The 12,818-nt window shown below is 36.4% G+C and overlaps 1 protein-coding gene across 2 annotated transcripts in view; it reads left to right on the top strand.

Moving 5' to 3' along the window:
• The window catches only part of LOC112054624 (sex peptide receptor), a 246,790-nt gene that overhangs the window by 221,789 nt on the left and 12,183 nt on the right, over positions 1–12,818 (top strand). For both annotated transcript variants that reach the window (XM_052886776.1, XM_052886777.1), the window contains one exon: positions 4,576–4,676. In XM_052886776.1, coding sequence (XP_052742736.1) covers positions 4,576–4,676 — 101 coding nt within the window. The remainder of the gene's footprint in view (positions 1–4,575; positions 4,677–12,818) is intronic.

Here is a 12,818-nt window from a genome sequence, read left to right as displayed (position 1 = left end):
TAAGCTTATATGAGATAAATTTAGTTAGAGTCAAGTGTCCCTATCCAACGATTCCCCACACTATGAGATAAACGAGTAAAAAAACCATGCATACTTTACACGTACGGTACGTACGGTACTAAAAAAAGCCAAAGTCGTAAAATAAAATTTTGAAAATATTTTTTTTAGCATACAAAGTGGAAATGATTTTTTTTTAATCATTTACATATTATCGTTCAATAGTTTTTTGAAAGTGGTCTACTACCACTATTTTTCGATTTAAGGATCAGTTTGTAAAATATTGAGGTCTTATGAATTAAACATATAATGATTTATAATGAAAAAAAATCCAAAAACAGCCGAATTCCATTATGACGAATTATGAACGTTTGCTAGCTATCAATAGGAAAATAAATATACAAGAACGAACGGGATCTATTGTAAACATATACATATTATATAAACTAAATGAAAATAGTTCTGCCTTTTTCCTGAAATACATGTAACTTTTCCACTATAAAGTCTGGAAATAGTTTTGTCCTTTTCAATAGGGAACTTTGTGAAAAGGTCAAGTATACTTTTAAAAAGGTTAATATAAGAAGTTTATGAATAGATTAATTCTCAATTGCTCGCCGTAATTAACTTTTTATTATAAAAGTTATAAATTCTAACTTTACATTTTCCTATCATCATCATCATCATCATCATCATCATCATCATCATCATCATCATATCAGCCGATGGACATCCACTGCTGGACATAGGCCTTTCGTAAGGACTTTCAAACATCACAATACTGAGCACCTGCATCCAGCTAATTCATGCGACTCGCTTGATGTCGTCAGTCCACCTGGTGGGGGTTGGACCAACACTGCACTTACTAGTGCGGGGTCGCCATTTGCCACTTCAGCTTCGTAACTCGTTGAGCTATGGCAGTGTCTTTGGTGCTTCTGCGGATCTCCTCATTTCTGATTCGATTACGCAGAGATATTCCTAACATAGCTATTTTCGTATATAGGTACATAATTTGTAATTAGTTACCAGCGTGTCTTTGAACATAGGCTTCCCTATTGATCTCCAATTTTCTCTGTCCCATTTTCATCCATTCAGCCCTTGTAACCAAATGGCACGATGATCCTCTTTCTGCGATAGCAAATGCTTGGAAAACTAGAATAGTATATAGGTACATAATTACGAATTATGTACCTATATACGAAAATAGCTATGTTAGCAAAGTTTCAGACTTTGCAATTGCACGTTGTAGAGTCAACATCTCCTGAGGATGCTCCGGTTTCGGGGTGAAACGTACGTAGAGAGTATTTTGTCGGACCTGGGTGACGTTGTCGCATGGGTTCGCCGAATTTTCGCGGATGATAGCAAAATAAATAAATCATTATATAATCATGATGAACTTCCGCAAAGTAACGCCTGCTTCTATCCAATAGTTTCAGCTTTTACAAAATCACGTAGGTCTGACTCTTCAGGCTCTCAAGGTACATTTATATATGTATACTTAATTACGTTATCTTTGTGATTATCCCCGTAGCATCCAATACTCTAAAAAAGTACAAGTTATTAATAAAATCTCAAACATTCTCGGAGAGCCATTTCCCGCGCGCAAGAAACCCAGCTTCCGCAGGAAATTGCACACTAACACATTGGATGGAGTGGCCACACTCTCGCCGAGCAACCGACAAGATGAAGTAGCCAAAATAACATAAACAGAAAGGAAGAAGAAAGAAAGAATAGATCTTTATTTTTAAGGAATGCCACATATCACATTAAATCGAAATTATAACATATTATGGCTTAACTGTCCACTCAAACAGTGGAGCACTAAAGAATGTCCTGTAACATGTGGCATAACCTAGAAAAAGGCCCCAACTCAGCATTTTGCCGCATACTTTCAATAAAAAAAGTATGCCACACTGATTTTTAGTTAGGACCCAGTTCAGGTGCCGCCACGCACACAGTTCAACACTTTACGTCAACTATTAAAGACAACAGCCATACGACTTTGTTTATACTCGTTTCTTCCAGACGTTCATTAGAAAGGCATAACGTTACACATTTTAGTTGTTTGTAGGTATCACACTGGATGGAGTAGCCACACTCTTGTCGAGGCACCTCGACTTAATAAAGTACCCGAGATGATATTAAGTGCCATACGAGTTCCTATTTGTACTCTGCTCTTGCAGACATTCAATAAAAGGGTGTAACGTTACACATTTTAGTTGTTTATAGGTGAAACACCGTATTCCGTGGATAGTGCGTAGGACCAATGCATCGGTTTTGAATAAACTCAACATATCGATAAGACTATCATCAGAGGATCCTCGAGTACTTCGGTCAGATTGCCATGCCAGGAGAGAATAATAGAGATAATAGAGACTTATCTAGTTAGACTAATAATAGCTCAATGGTAAGAGCGGTTGGTCTCATCACCGAGGAGGGATGATTCAATCCTCACCCCGTTGGCCTATTGTCGTCTCCTAGCACAGTCTTTCCCGACTAGTTGGAGAGGAATGGTAATATTGGTCATATTTTAAAAGATATGGCAAATAATTTTTATAAAAAAAAAACTTACAGAAACTTGTTATCTCTGGCAAAGAGGAAGGAAAGAGAGACGTGTCCCGATGCATTAGTCAGATCAAATCCGCACCACTCTTGATACAAAAGTACATGAAGCTTAACAAACGTGACATCGTGCGAATAAAAGTGCTGAATGTGTAATAGGGGTCACGACCCTCAGTAATGAGGAACACGACGCAAGTAGAGACGTGTATAGTGCAGAGTCATGCAACACCAAAAAGTGAAATATTAACAACCCCCATTAAGTAGTCACCACATTCTCGTCGAGGCGTGAATAGAAAGCGCCGCGTCCTTTTGACTTTATTATGAGCCTTTCCACTCGGCTGCGCGAGACGAGCTCGTTATTTTACACGCGATTTAGATACAGCCATTTTGTATACGACTGTCTCAAGTATTAAGTATTCTCTATTCAGATTTATACAGACTGAAAAGATTTTGTAAAGATTTTTCATCTACTATCATCATTCATCATATCATAAAACCCAATTTACAAAACTGAATAAATTCTTATAAGGTAATAATTGATTTTGTTCATGTGCATAATTAGGAAATTATATTATATTTCTATAGTAAATTGTGAACTGTTGCATACTTGAAGTGATTTTTATAAATTGAATTACGAGAGTTTTAATATTAACTGGATATTAAAAGTCAATAAAAAATTTATCCTCTCCTCAAGACGAAACTCACGAAAAATTAACTTGATATTAATCAGTTGTAAAAAATGTTCTACGGATGCCTGACTATTTTATTGTAAGCTTAGATTAAAGCCTTATAACTTTTTAACCGTACAATAATCCCAGTTAATTTTATTATAGTTATTATACTTGATGTTAGTATGCTCAATGTGGAAGGCAATGCGAAGTACTTGTATTATACCTCGAGGCACCTGGCCTGATGTCTCATTAAGGCACCGAGTCACGTGTACGGGGTCCTTTATTTTACAGACAATGCTGGAAAAGGACGTAGCTGGTGTGTTTTATTGTCGGCTAAGATACGTACAGGGTAATAATGGTGATAATAAAAATGACGGTTAAAAAGGACTTATATTATGAGTTATGATACTTGGGTTTTATCTCATTAAGGAGCGAGTTATGCGTGTGTTCGTAGGAAAGTATTTTGTTACACAAATATCGTATGATTCTTGATCATACGATATTTGTATGTACCTTAATATCAAAAATAATAATGATATTAAGGTACATATCTACCTTCCTAGGATAACCTTTAGATCATAAAGTTCTAGGATCGATTGCTGGGCTTTGTATTATTTTTTGACGTGACAACGTCTAAAAATTCGTTGGAGACTGCACACTCGAAAAAAAAATGACGTCATGCGTCGTTCCCTCGCTCTAGGGTTGCCAACTTTTTTTTACAAGAAATGAAGTATATTCTGGTTTATGAAGATTATAAAACAGTATTTTAAAGAATATATTGTAGTATATGACTAATATTCCCATTTCCCTCCAATAAGTCGGGAAAGACTGTATTAGGAGTGGGTACGACAATAGTCCAGCGGAGATCGAACCACCACCAATCGGTGATGAGTACCCCTTTACCACTGAGCTATTGAGGCTTGTAATTACACGATTATTGTTTGTTACAAATTGTTTAAACTATTGTTTGAATTGATTTTATTGTTGGACCGGCCGCCGCGGCGCAGTTTTATGCTCGGTGGATTAATAAGACAGAGGTCCTGGGTTCAATCCCCGGCTGGACCGATTGAGGTTTTTTTAATTGATCCAGGTTTAACTGGTGGGAGGCCGTAGTTAGTTGCCACCCTACCGGTAAGCGTTCAGTTATTTTGATTTTAACACAAAATTACAAAACTTTATGAAAATTTTATGGGACCAATCTGTAATTATATTCTTTCAAACAAAAAAATTAGTTTTCAAAATTGGTTAATAAATAACAAAGTTACAAAGTAACAAACAAACAAAGAATTGTAACCTCCTTTTTTTGAAGTCGGTTAGTAAAAATACACTGTAATACGTTTGTCTGCAGGTGATCCCCGCCATGTTCCACACGGCCAGCATCTGGCTGACGCTGGCGTTGGCTGTCCAGCGGTACATCTACGTCTGCCACGCGCCCGTCGCCAGGACCTGGTGAGATTCTCCCTATTTCATCATTACCAACTCATATTCAGCTCACTGCTGAACCTCAATCCTGAGGGCCTAGTGGCAGTTTGATACTGTTACCGTCACGTAACGTAAACGCGAATTTCTAAGGAATTGCAACAGCGCCATCTAGTGGCACTACTGCACAACTGTTTCGATTCCATATAAATTTGCGTAAACGTTAACGTGATAGTAACAGTATGATTATAAAAATATTGAAAACTCCCATTAGGCACACTGATCATCAATGGCATAAAGTAGAAGATCCGAATTAGAAACGATCTTCACCCATCTGTGTATTGGGTGAAAAGTGTTTTATATATCTTTAGTACGTTATAAAATATATTGCGAGTAGGTTGTCTAATTTCCTGGCCAAACTATTATTCGTCATAATTATCATTATCAACCCATATTCGGCTCACTGAGCTCAAGTCTCCTCTCAGAATAAGAGGGGTTAGGCCAATAGTACACCACGCTGGCCCAATGCGGATTGGCAGACTTCACACACGCAGAGAATTAAGAAAATTCTCTGGTATGCAGGTTTGCTCACGATGTTTTTCCTTCACTGTTTGAGACACGTAATATTTAAATTATTGAAATGAACACAACTGAATAGTTGGAGGTGCATGCTCCGGACCGAATTCGAATCCACACCCTCCGGAATCAGAGGCAGAGGATAAATAAGCCTCGTTAGGCTAGAATATGGCCTGTGCGGTTTTGGAGGCTTTTGAGGTAATTAAAAAATTGGCTTGGTTTTAGAGACTGCTTGCCTCAAAAACTTAATGATAGTTAAAAATGGAGCCGTAATAACCCAGTGGGTAAGATCTCTGCCTCTTTCACTTTTCATCCAATAAACAGATGGGTGAAGATCGGTTTAAAGATATTTATTTTCTCCAAAAAAAGAACGTACTGTTCACTTAACTTAGAGTTAGATCGTTTTTAATTCGGATCTTCTATTTTATGCCATTAATGGCTTGCAATGATTGATTGATGAGATGATCAGGATGAACATTTTAAATACTCCAACGTAATATACCTACTGCAAGTGCTAGTGTGCAAATTTTGCACGATATTAGTTAATTACTATAACTTTACGCATGATAGATTAATTTTCACTCCAACCATCGAGCTATTGATACGGACTTACATTTAATCAGATACCGCAAACCGATCATGAACGATTAGTGCCAATCACCGATGGTCTGCCGAAGTTGTATATTAAAGTGCATCCTATTTTATTTATAGTTATTAAATTGATATTGATAGTTTTCTATAAAATTTATCACCCCAACCGACGAATAAAGTATTTTTTTCTTTTAGATGTTTAAATAACTTTATTTAACTAAAATAATAAATGTAATCTTATTCGTTTATCTTCATAACCACTAGGTTAGCACCTTGTTTGTTATTCTACTGCCATTTTGGAAAAGCTGAATCTATTGCTATGTGCCTTCAAGACTGCAGGAGCAGCCGGTGTAGTGTCCAATATAAATACCATAATGTTAGGTTTTTATTATATAATAATTATAAATACAAAGTAACATAGAAAAACCAATTTATTGAGTCATATTGCTTTTGTCTGAGGTAGTTTTTGGAGTCTTGGTTCAATGGACTCTGAGAATGGTTTTTGAAAATATAATATATTAATGATCTAATCTTTAACCTTCAAGTAGAAATAGGTTTGGAAGAGTTATTAAACAAGATCTACCTATACCGACATATATAGGAATACAATATAATTCATTCGAGCTGTGTTTTATTTCGCACGGCTCATAATAGCCTTTTCAGCAACTCGAATTTTGACAAATCTTCTGCAATTTATATTCCATCAATACACTTATAACGGTGTACCTAATAACTTTCACATCACAGATGTAACGCGGTGTCTAGTTAAATATGAGTCTGTGGTTATCGAATATTTGTTATACACTTGATTATCTAAAACTCCATCATACTGAATAGTTTCGTAATTACCTCTGTGGCAACGGGTCGGCGCACATCTGGCTAGTCGCTGTCCAGAGCTTCTCTATGAGTTTTCGTATGATAGTGCGAAATCCGGCATAAAAAATATATACTCTCATCTGTTATTTAATTGGGATAAGAAATAAATTGTTTTGATTGTGCCTCCCTAAATGATATTTTATACTAGATATGTTACGTGCTTGCAAAATCACCACAAAAAGTGATCCGCTACTCCTTACAGCGCACACAAACACATAATATAATGTATAGTATTTGTTTACTATGCGACTAAATGAAATTAAGACAGTTAGCCGCTTTTGTTCGCCTCAGTTTCGACGTCCTAGTGAAATATCTAATAGTATTAAATCTTTGGCCTCCCTATTCGTTAGTAGAGTAACGTTTTGCAAACTGAGTCCATAATATAGTAAATTGGTTTGATAGAGGAGACAGAATAATCAAACCAATCATCTCATCGAAGGAGAGAGGGCTAGCCCTGTCGTGGGCTGAATAAAATGGCTGATAATGATGTAATTCATTATCACAGATTAATCAATAATATACAGATGGAGCGTGCAGAACACGACGGTGTCGTACCCGCTACAAATACGAAATTCAAAAAATAATACATTCTTGAGTCATACATACATACATGAACCGTCGCATCAGTAATTTTCAATATTATTCAAGAAAAATGGCGTCTTATGTTTTAAATATTTTAAAAACTGTTTACAAAATTTGAAAATGAAGATTTTTTTATTGGATTAACCAGAGTGAGTCTTTACGTTGCTTGTAAAGACTCACTCTGGTTAATCTGTTGATGGCAACAAATTGGTATGATGATCCTTGCCAGATATACGTCAGCCCTAACAGTAATTATGGCTGTGTTACTAATATATGCTCACAATCAATATTATAATAGACAATATGTCGGGAATTTGCTCGTGAATTCCGCACATACGTTACAATGTACACGTGTGTGAACAATTTGTACCTAAAGCGTTGTAACAGGTGAAATTAACCAACGACAATAAAAGTAAATGTATTTCTATTCCAGAAATATAAATAGGTAGGCTTTGTTACAAAAATACATTATTTTAACTTTGTTACTTTTTATACATATAATAATTTATTTATTTTGCTATTATCCGCGAAAAGCCGACGAACCCACGCAACAACTTCACCCAGGTCCGACGAAACATTCTTTACCTTCTCACACAGAATAAAGAATGATACAGAATGAGCCTCTGTATAGGCTCATTCTGTAGCGCGTTGGGGCTGGTAAAACCTATAAAAAACAAGTATCACGCGTCTCCTTGATATCCACCAAGCTTTTTCAATTTGTATTTCAAGATTTACCACTAACAACAATTACGTAAATTGATATCATAATAGACTAATAATTAATAATTAAGTACAAAAAAATTACTCCATCTTAATTTTTCTAGCTTTTGTGAACAGTTTTAAAAATATTGAAAAACATAAGACGCCATTTTTCTTGAATAACATTGAAAATTACTGATGCGACGCTTCGTGTCGTCCTAACTCCAGAATGTATTTGTATGTATTCGCTCTATCTGCCAATTATTCTTTAATCTGTGGGTTCTCACAAAACATAACGCATTTTGTTTTTATAGTACCTGCCCAGAAGTTTGGACTCTTGCCTTTTTGATAATAATAATAATAAAGCTTTATTTAATTCCATATAAACCTAAAAACTAATACATAATCTTATATCACATGTATAAAAATAGTTATTTATCTAAATTTAATATTTACATGATTTGTCGTTTTTTTTAATTAAAGTTTGTATATGGACCCCCTGAGGGTAAAAGCCTCCTCGAATGTTTTCCACCTTTCCCTATCTTTAGCTACATCTTGCCATTTGACTCCAGCTTGCGTCTCTATTTCATCTGCCCATCTACTGCAGCTGGCCTCTCGCTCTTGTGCCTATTAAATAAATAAAAAATAAAAAAGCCATTTATTTCTTACAGAAGTACTAGTTTACAAGGTTTGGTTAAGTTGAGTTTAGTTTAATTGTGTTAGTATCAAAAAGTAGATGATTATTATTTAATAGTTACTGCTTTTAAGTATTTTTTTTTAAAGTAGTTTTAGGTACATTTTAGGTACGTTAATATTATATTGCAACTTTTCTGTAGGAACCCCTCTGCGGGTAAAGGCCTCCTCCAAATTGTGCCAGTTTTCTCTGGATTGCGCTATTTGTATCCAGTTTGGACCCGTTGCGCGTTTTATTTCATCCTCCCATCTGTTGCAAGGTCTCCCTCTCTTTCTTTTGCCCACTTGCCCTCCACTCTGTCACTCTTTTTGTCCATCTTTGATCTTGCATCTCTCTTGTGCCTATTGGACCAGCCTTTTCATCACTCTGTCGGTCCATCTTTTGTACGTACATCTGGCTAGGTGACTTTTTGATAATTACGTCTAAAAGCCGATAAATCCCGGACGATATAAACATAGCATTGCTTTCACATCATACAAAAGTTACGTATCATACATTCAATATCGCGATCAGGTAATTCGCAATATAATAGGTACACAAAGGCGATCACTGAATACGCCGCGTCATGCTGTGATTCATATTTTATTACGCGCCCGTTATTATCCGTTACGCCAGCCACACACGGTCAAGTAGTTTTGTCAAGTCTGCACTACGCTGAGCCAAGTAAAAATAAATTCATTTATTTCTAGTAAGCTTAGTTTACAAGCAATTTTAAACTAAGTTTGATTATTTCTACAGACTTTATCACCGGTTCTGGAACTGGAAATAAAATCAACAGGCAAGATCAAAACTCATACATTATTATAATTTACAATTCATAAAATCTTAGGTACAATTTATTTTACTTTTACTTTCTGTGTGAAGCTGGTAGCTGACTTAATCTGTCTCCAGTCCTTCAATCATCTTTATCAATAGGATATCATTTGTAATAGTAATAATATCGAAACCGCATTCCTAAGTGCGCTGCAGACTTGACGGTGTGTGGCTGGCGTTACGTCCCGTCAAAAACCACAGAGAAAAGCGCTAGCTGGCATTCCTGAATCTGTGTCAAAAACCCTGTTTATTCTATCGTGACTTTACACCCACGGATGTTTTTATTTATTTAGGTATTTTATTTTTTTAAGAAGGCTCAGAGTCACACAGCGGGCGATGGAACGAGCTATGTTAGGAGTATCTCTGCGTGATCGAATCAGAAATGAGGAGATCCGCAGAAGAACCAAAGTCACAGACATAGCTCAACGAGTTGCGAAGCTGAAGTGGCAATGGGCGGGGCACATAGTTCGAAGAGCCGATGGACGTTGGGGTCCCAAAGTGCTGGAATGGCGACCCCGCACTAGTAAGCGCAGTGTTGGCCAATCCCCCACCAGGTGGACTGACGACATCAAGCGAGTCGCAGGGATTCGCTGGATGCAGATGGCTCAGTATCGTGATGTTTGGAAGTCCCTACAAAAGGCCTATGTCCTGCAGTGGACGTCCATCGGCTGATATGATGATGATGATGATGATGATGATTTTATTTTATTTCACTCTTCGTCTTTGGATCTTGAGGTCCTGGGTTCAACTATGAAAATAATATGTTGAGTGTGCCAAGACTACACTATTTATAGCTTGGCAAATTCGCTCGTAACACCACAGAAAACATATGTAGGTACAAGGTAACACTGCCGATGGTTCGCGGGTGACGGGAGGGGGTTATCGATGCCCTGCGCGCACGACTTCTTACTCGCGCAGTCCTTCCGTCTGCCCCGCGCGCACGACTTCACACCCACGCTGTCCTTCCACGGGACATGGGACATGGGTGTGTCATCAACGAACTTGCCAAGCTATAGCTTCGAAGAGTTTGTTACGCCTTCGGTCCCGCTCATTACCACCTAATATAGTCAGTGGTGTGCACTTGATACATGAAAAGTGCACTGCCTACCCTGAGGACTCGTTACGAACTTGAATTGGAGAAGAAATTTTCTGTTTTATACCATTTGTACATATCTACAGGGTGCTCGGGAGTATTTCCCATAACTTCAAGGTGTTGACGAGTCCACTTATAAGAGCCGAACTGCATAACTAATACTTTTTTAATTAAAACCACAGAAAACACTAAAATATAAAAACTTTTTATATTTTCATACAAAGCAATTCAAATAATTCTTTGCATTTATCTATCCTTTATCTATCCTTGCGTTTTAAAATTTTAAAGTTTGGCTACGTCATAATTATAAGAATGAGCTAAGGGACAAATTATAACATCTATTTACAAAAGAAATATTATTTACTCCGAAAATATTAATTTTAGAACACATGTTTAATTAATTTTCGGTTGAGAATATAGCCTCAGAGTTATGGGAAATACTTCCCAGCACCCTGTATATGCAAAGGGTATACAAATGGTACAAATGGAAACCCTACCGTAGTTAAACGACTTGTGCACGCCATTGCGTGATGATGTTCGTTACACAATAAAACTTTATTATACTAAACTCGCGACACTCACTGGTCAAGTGTGATCGAAGTTTAAAACAACCCTATCCTAGAACGAGGTCTGGCCCTGAATTTCGCCATTTAAATAAAAAAATGAAAAAAAAACTAAAATATTTAATAGTGACCCATTATCTTAATAGTTTAAAGTTCGTGCTATGAAGCAGTCCATTTCCCTCATTCGTTCACGAAGTAACGAAGGCTACAAGGAAAAATCCGCCGGGAAAACAGAAAAATTACACAGTCTGTAAACTAGTGCTTACATAAATAGTTGTTGCGTGTTTCGTCGGAATCGTTAAGGGTCGTAATAAAAATGCGGTTAAATAAAATATCCCACTCCTGTGGTCTTAGTACGAATTACAAACTAGCGATCGAAACGATTTCGTGTCGAAATCCTTATAACATTCGTCCCAAAATAATTAGCCTATTTTAATAGCACATTACAGGGCCAGGCCTTATAGGAGAGGAGAACTTGGACTCACCACACTATTCCGATGCGAGTCAGTGGGCTTAGGAATTTTATGTGGTTTTCACTAATATAGATAGTGATTTATGAGAAACTTTTGGTTTATAATTCACTACCGCAACTTTGTCCGCGTGAAATTTACTTTTTCACAAATCCCTCGGGATCCATGGATTTTTTCGGGATAAAAGTAGCCTACGTGTTAATCCAGACTATAATCTATCTCTACTTCAAATTTCACGTGATTCGTTTCACTTGCCGAGGCGTGAAAGAGTAACAAACATTCATACCATCAAAATCATAAGGTTTTCGCAAATCTCGTGAATCCAAGGATTTTTTCGGAATAAATAGCCTATGTGTTACTCCAGACTAAAATCTATTTCCATTCCGAATTTCAGCCAAATCGGTTCAGTAGTTGCGGCGTTAAAGAGTAACAAACATCCAAATGTCCATACAAACTTTCGCGTTTATTATAAACGCGAAAGTTTTAAATTACACATTAAAGGAATAAAAAAATTAAAAATACTAATCAATAGATTTATATTTAGGGATAATTTCAAAAGGATTTATAAAAAAAAATGTAACATTTTTTATTTGTATAATGTAATTCTTGCACGCCTATTAGGAAGATTGTGATTGAGCTACATTGATCAACATTATTCTGGCAATAAATGATTTTGATTTTGATTTTTGATTCTGAATGGAGACTCGTGCTCAACAGTGACCCGAATATGGGTTGTTAAATGAAGTTTATTAATTAAATACTCGATGATCGAAAGAAAAAATGTTCCTTACTAAAGGCTCTCTTCAATGTATGGTACATTACGAGTGATACAGTACAGTTGCGTAACCTGAGGGTAAGTGTGAAAGTTTTGGGACTGTTTGCTATAAAACCTTCGCTCGCTCCATGTAATGTATGGTGTTTGTTTTATTACTTCAAATCTGTCTGTGTTTGCTTGGAAACTATGTAATTATTAGTATGTACGTGGCTTTTGTTGAGATTCTGTATTTGCTCGACTACTGTAGGAAGGTTATTTATGAGTTTGATCAGTTAGAAGTTTTAAAATATAGTTTTACTCGCTTTGTTTGCGTAAAGTTAAGTTTAAGCATTTATGTGAGTCCAGGATATAATCTATCTAATCTATTATTCCAAATTTTAAAATCGGTTTGGTAGTCGCGACGTGAAAGAGTAACAAACATTCATATTATCTTAACCATC

Source organism: Bicyclus anynana, chromosome 18, assembly GCF_947172395.1.
Source record: "Bicyclus anynana chromosome 18, ilBicAnyn1.1, whole genome shotgun sequence".
Lineage (NCBI taxonomy): Eukaryota > Metazoa > Arthropoda > Insecta > Lepidoptera > Nymphalidae > Bicyclus > Bicyclus anynana.
The sequence above is the reverse complement of the archived record's forward strand: the minus strand, read 5'-3'. Positions and strand labels throughout refer to the sequence as shown.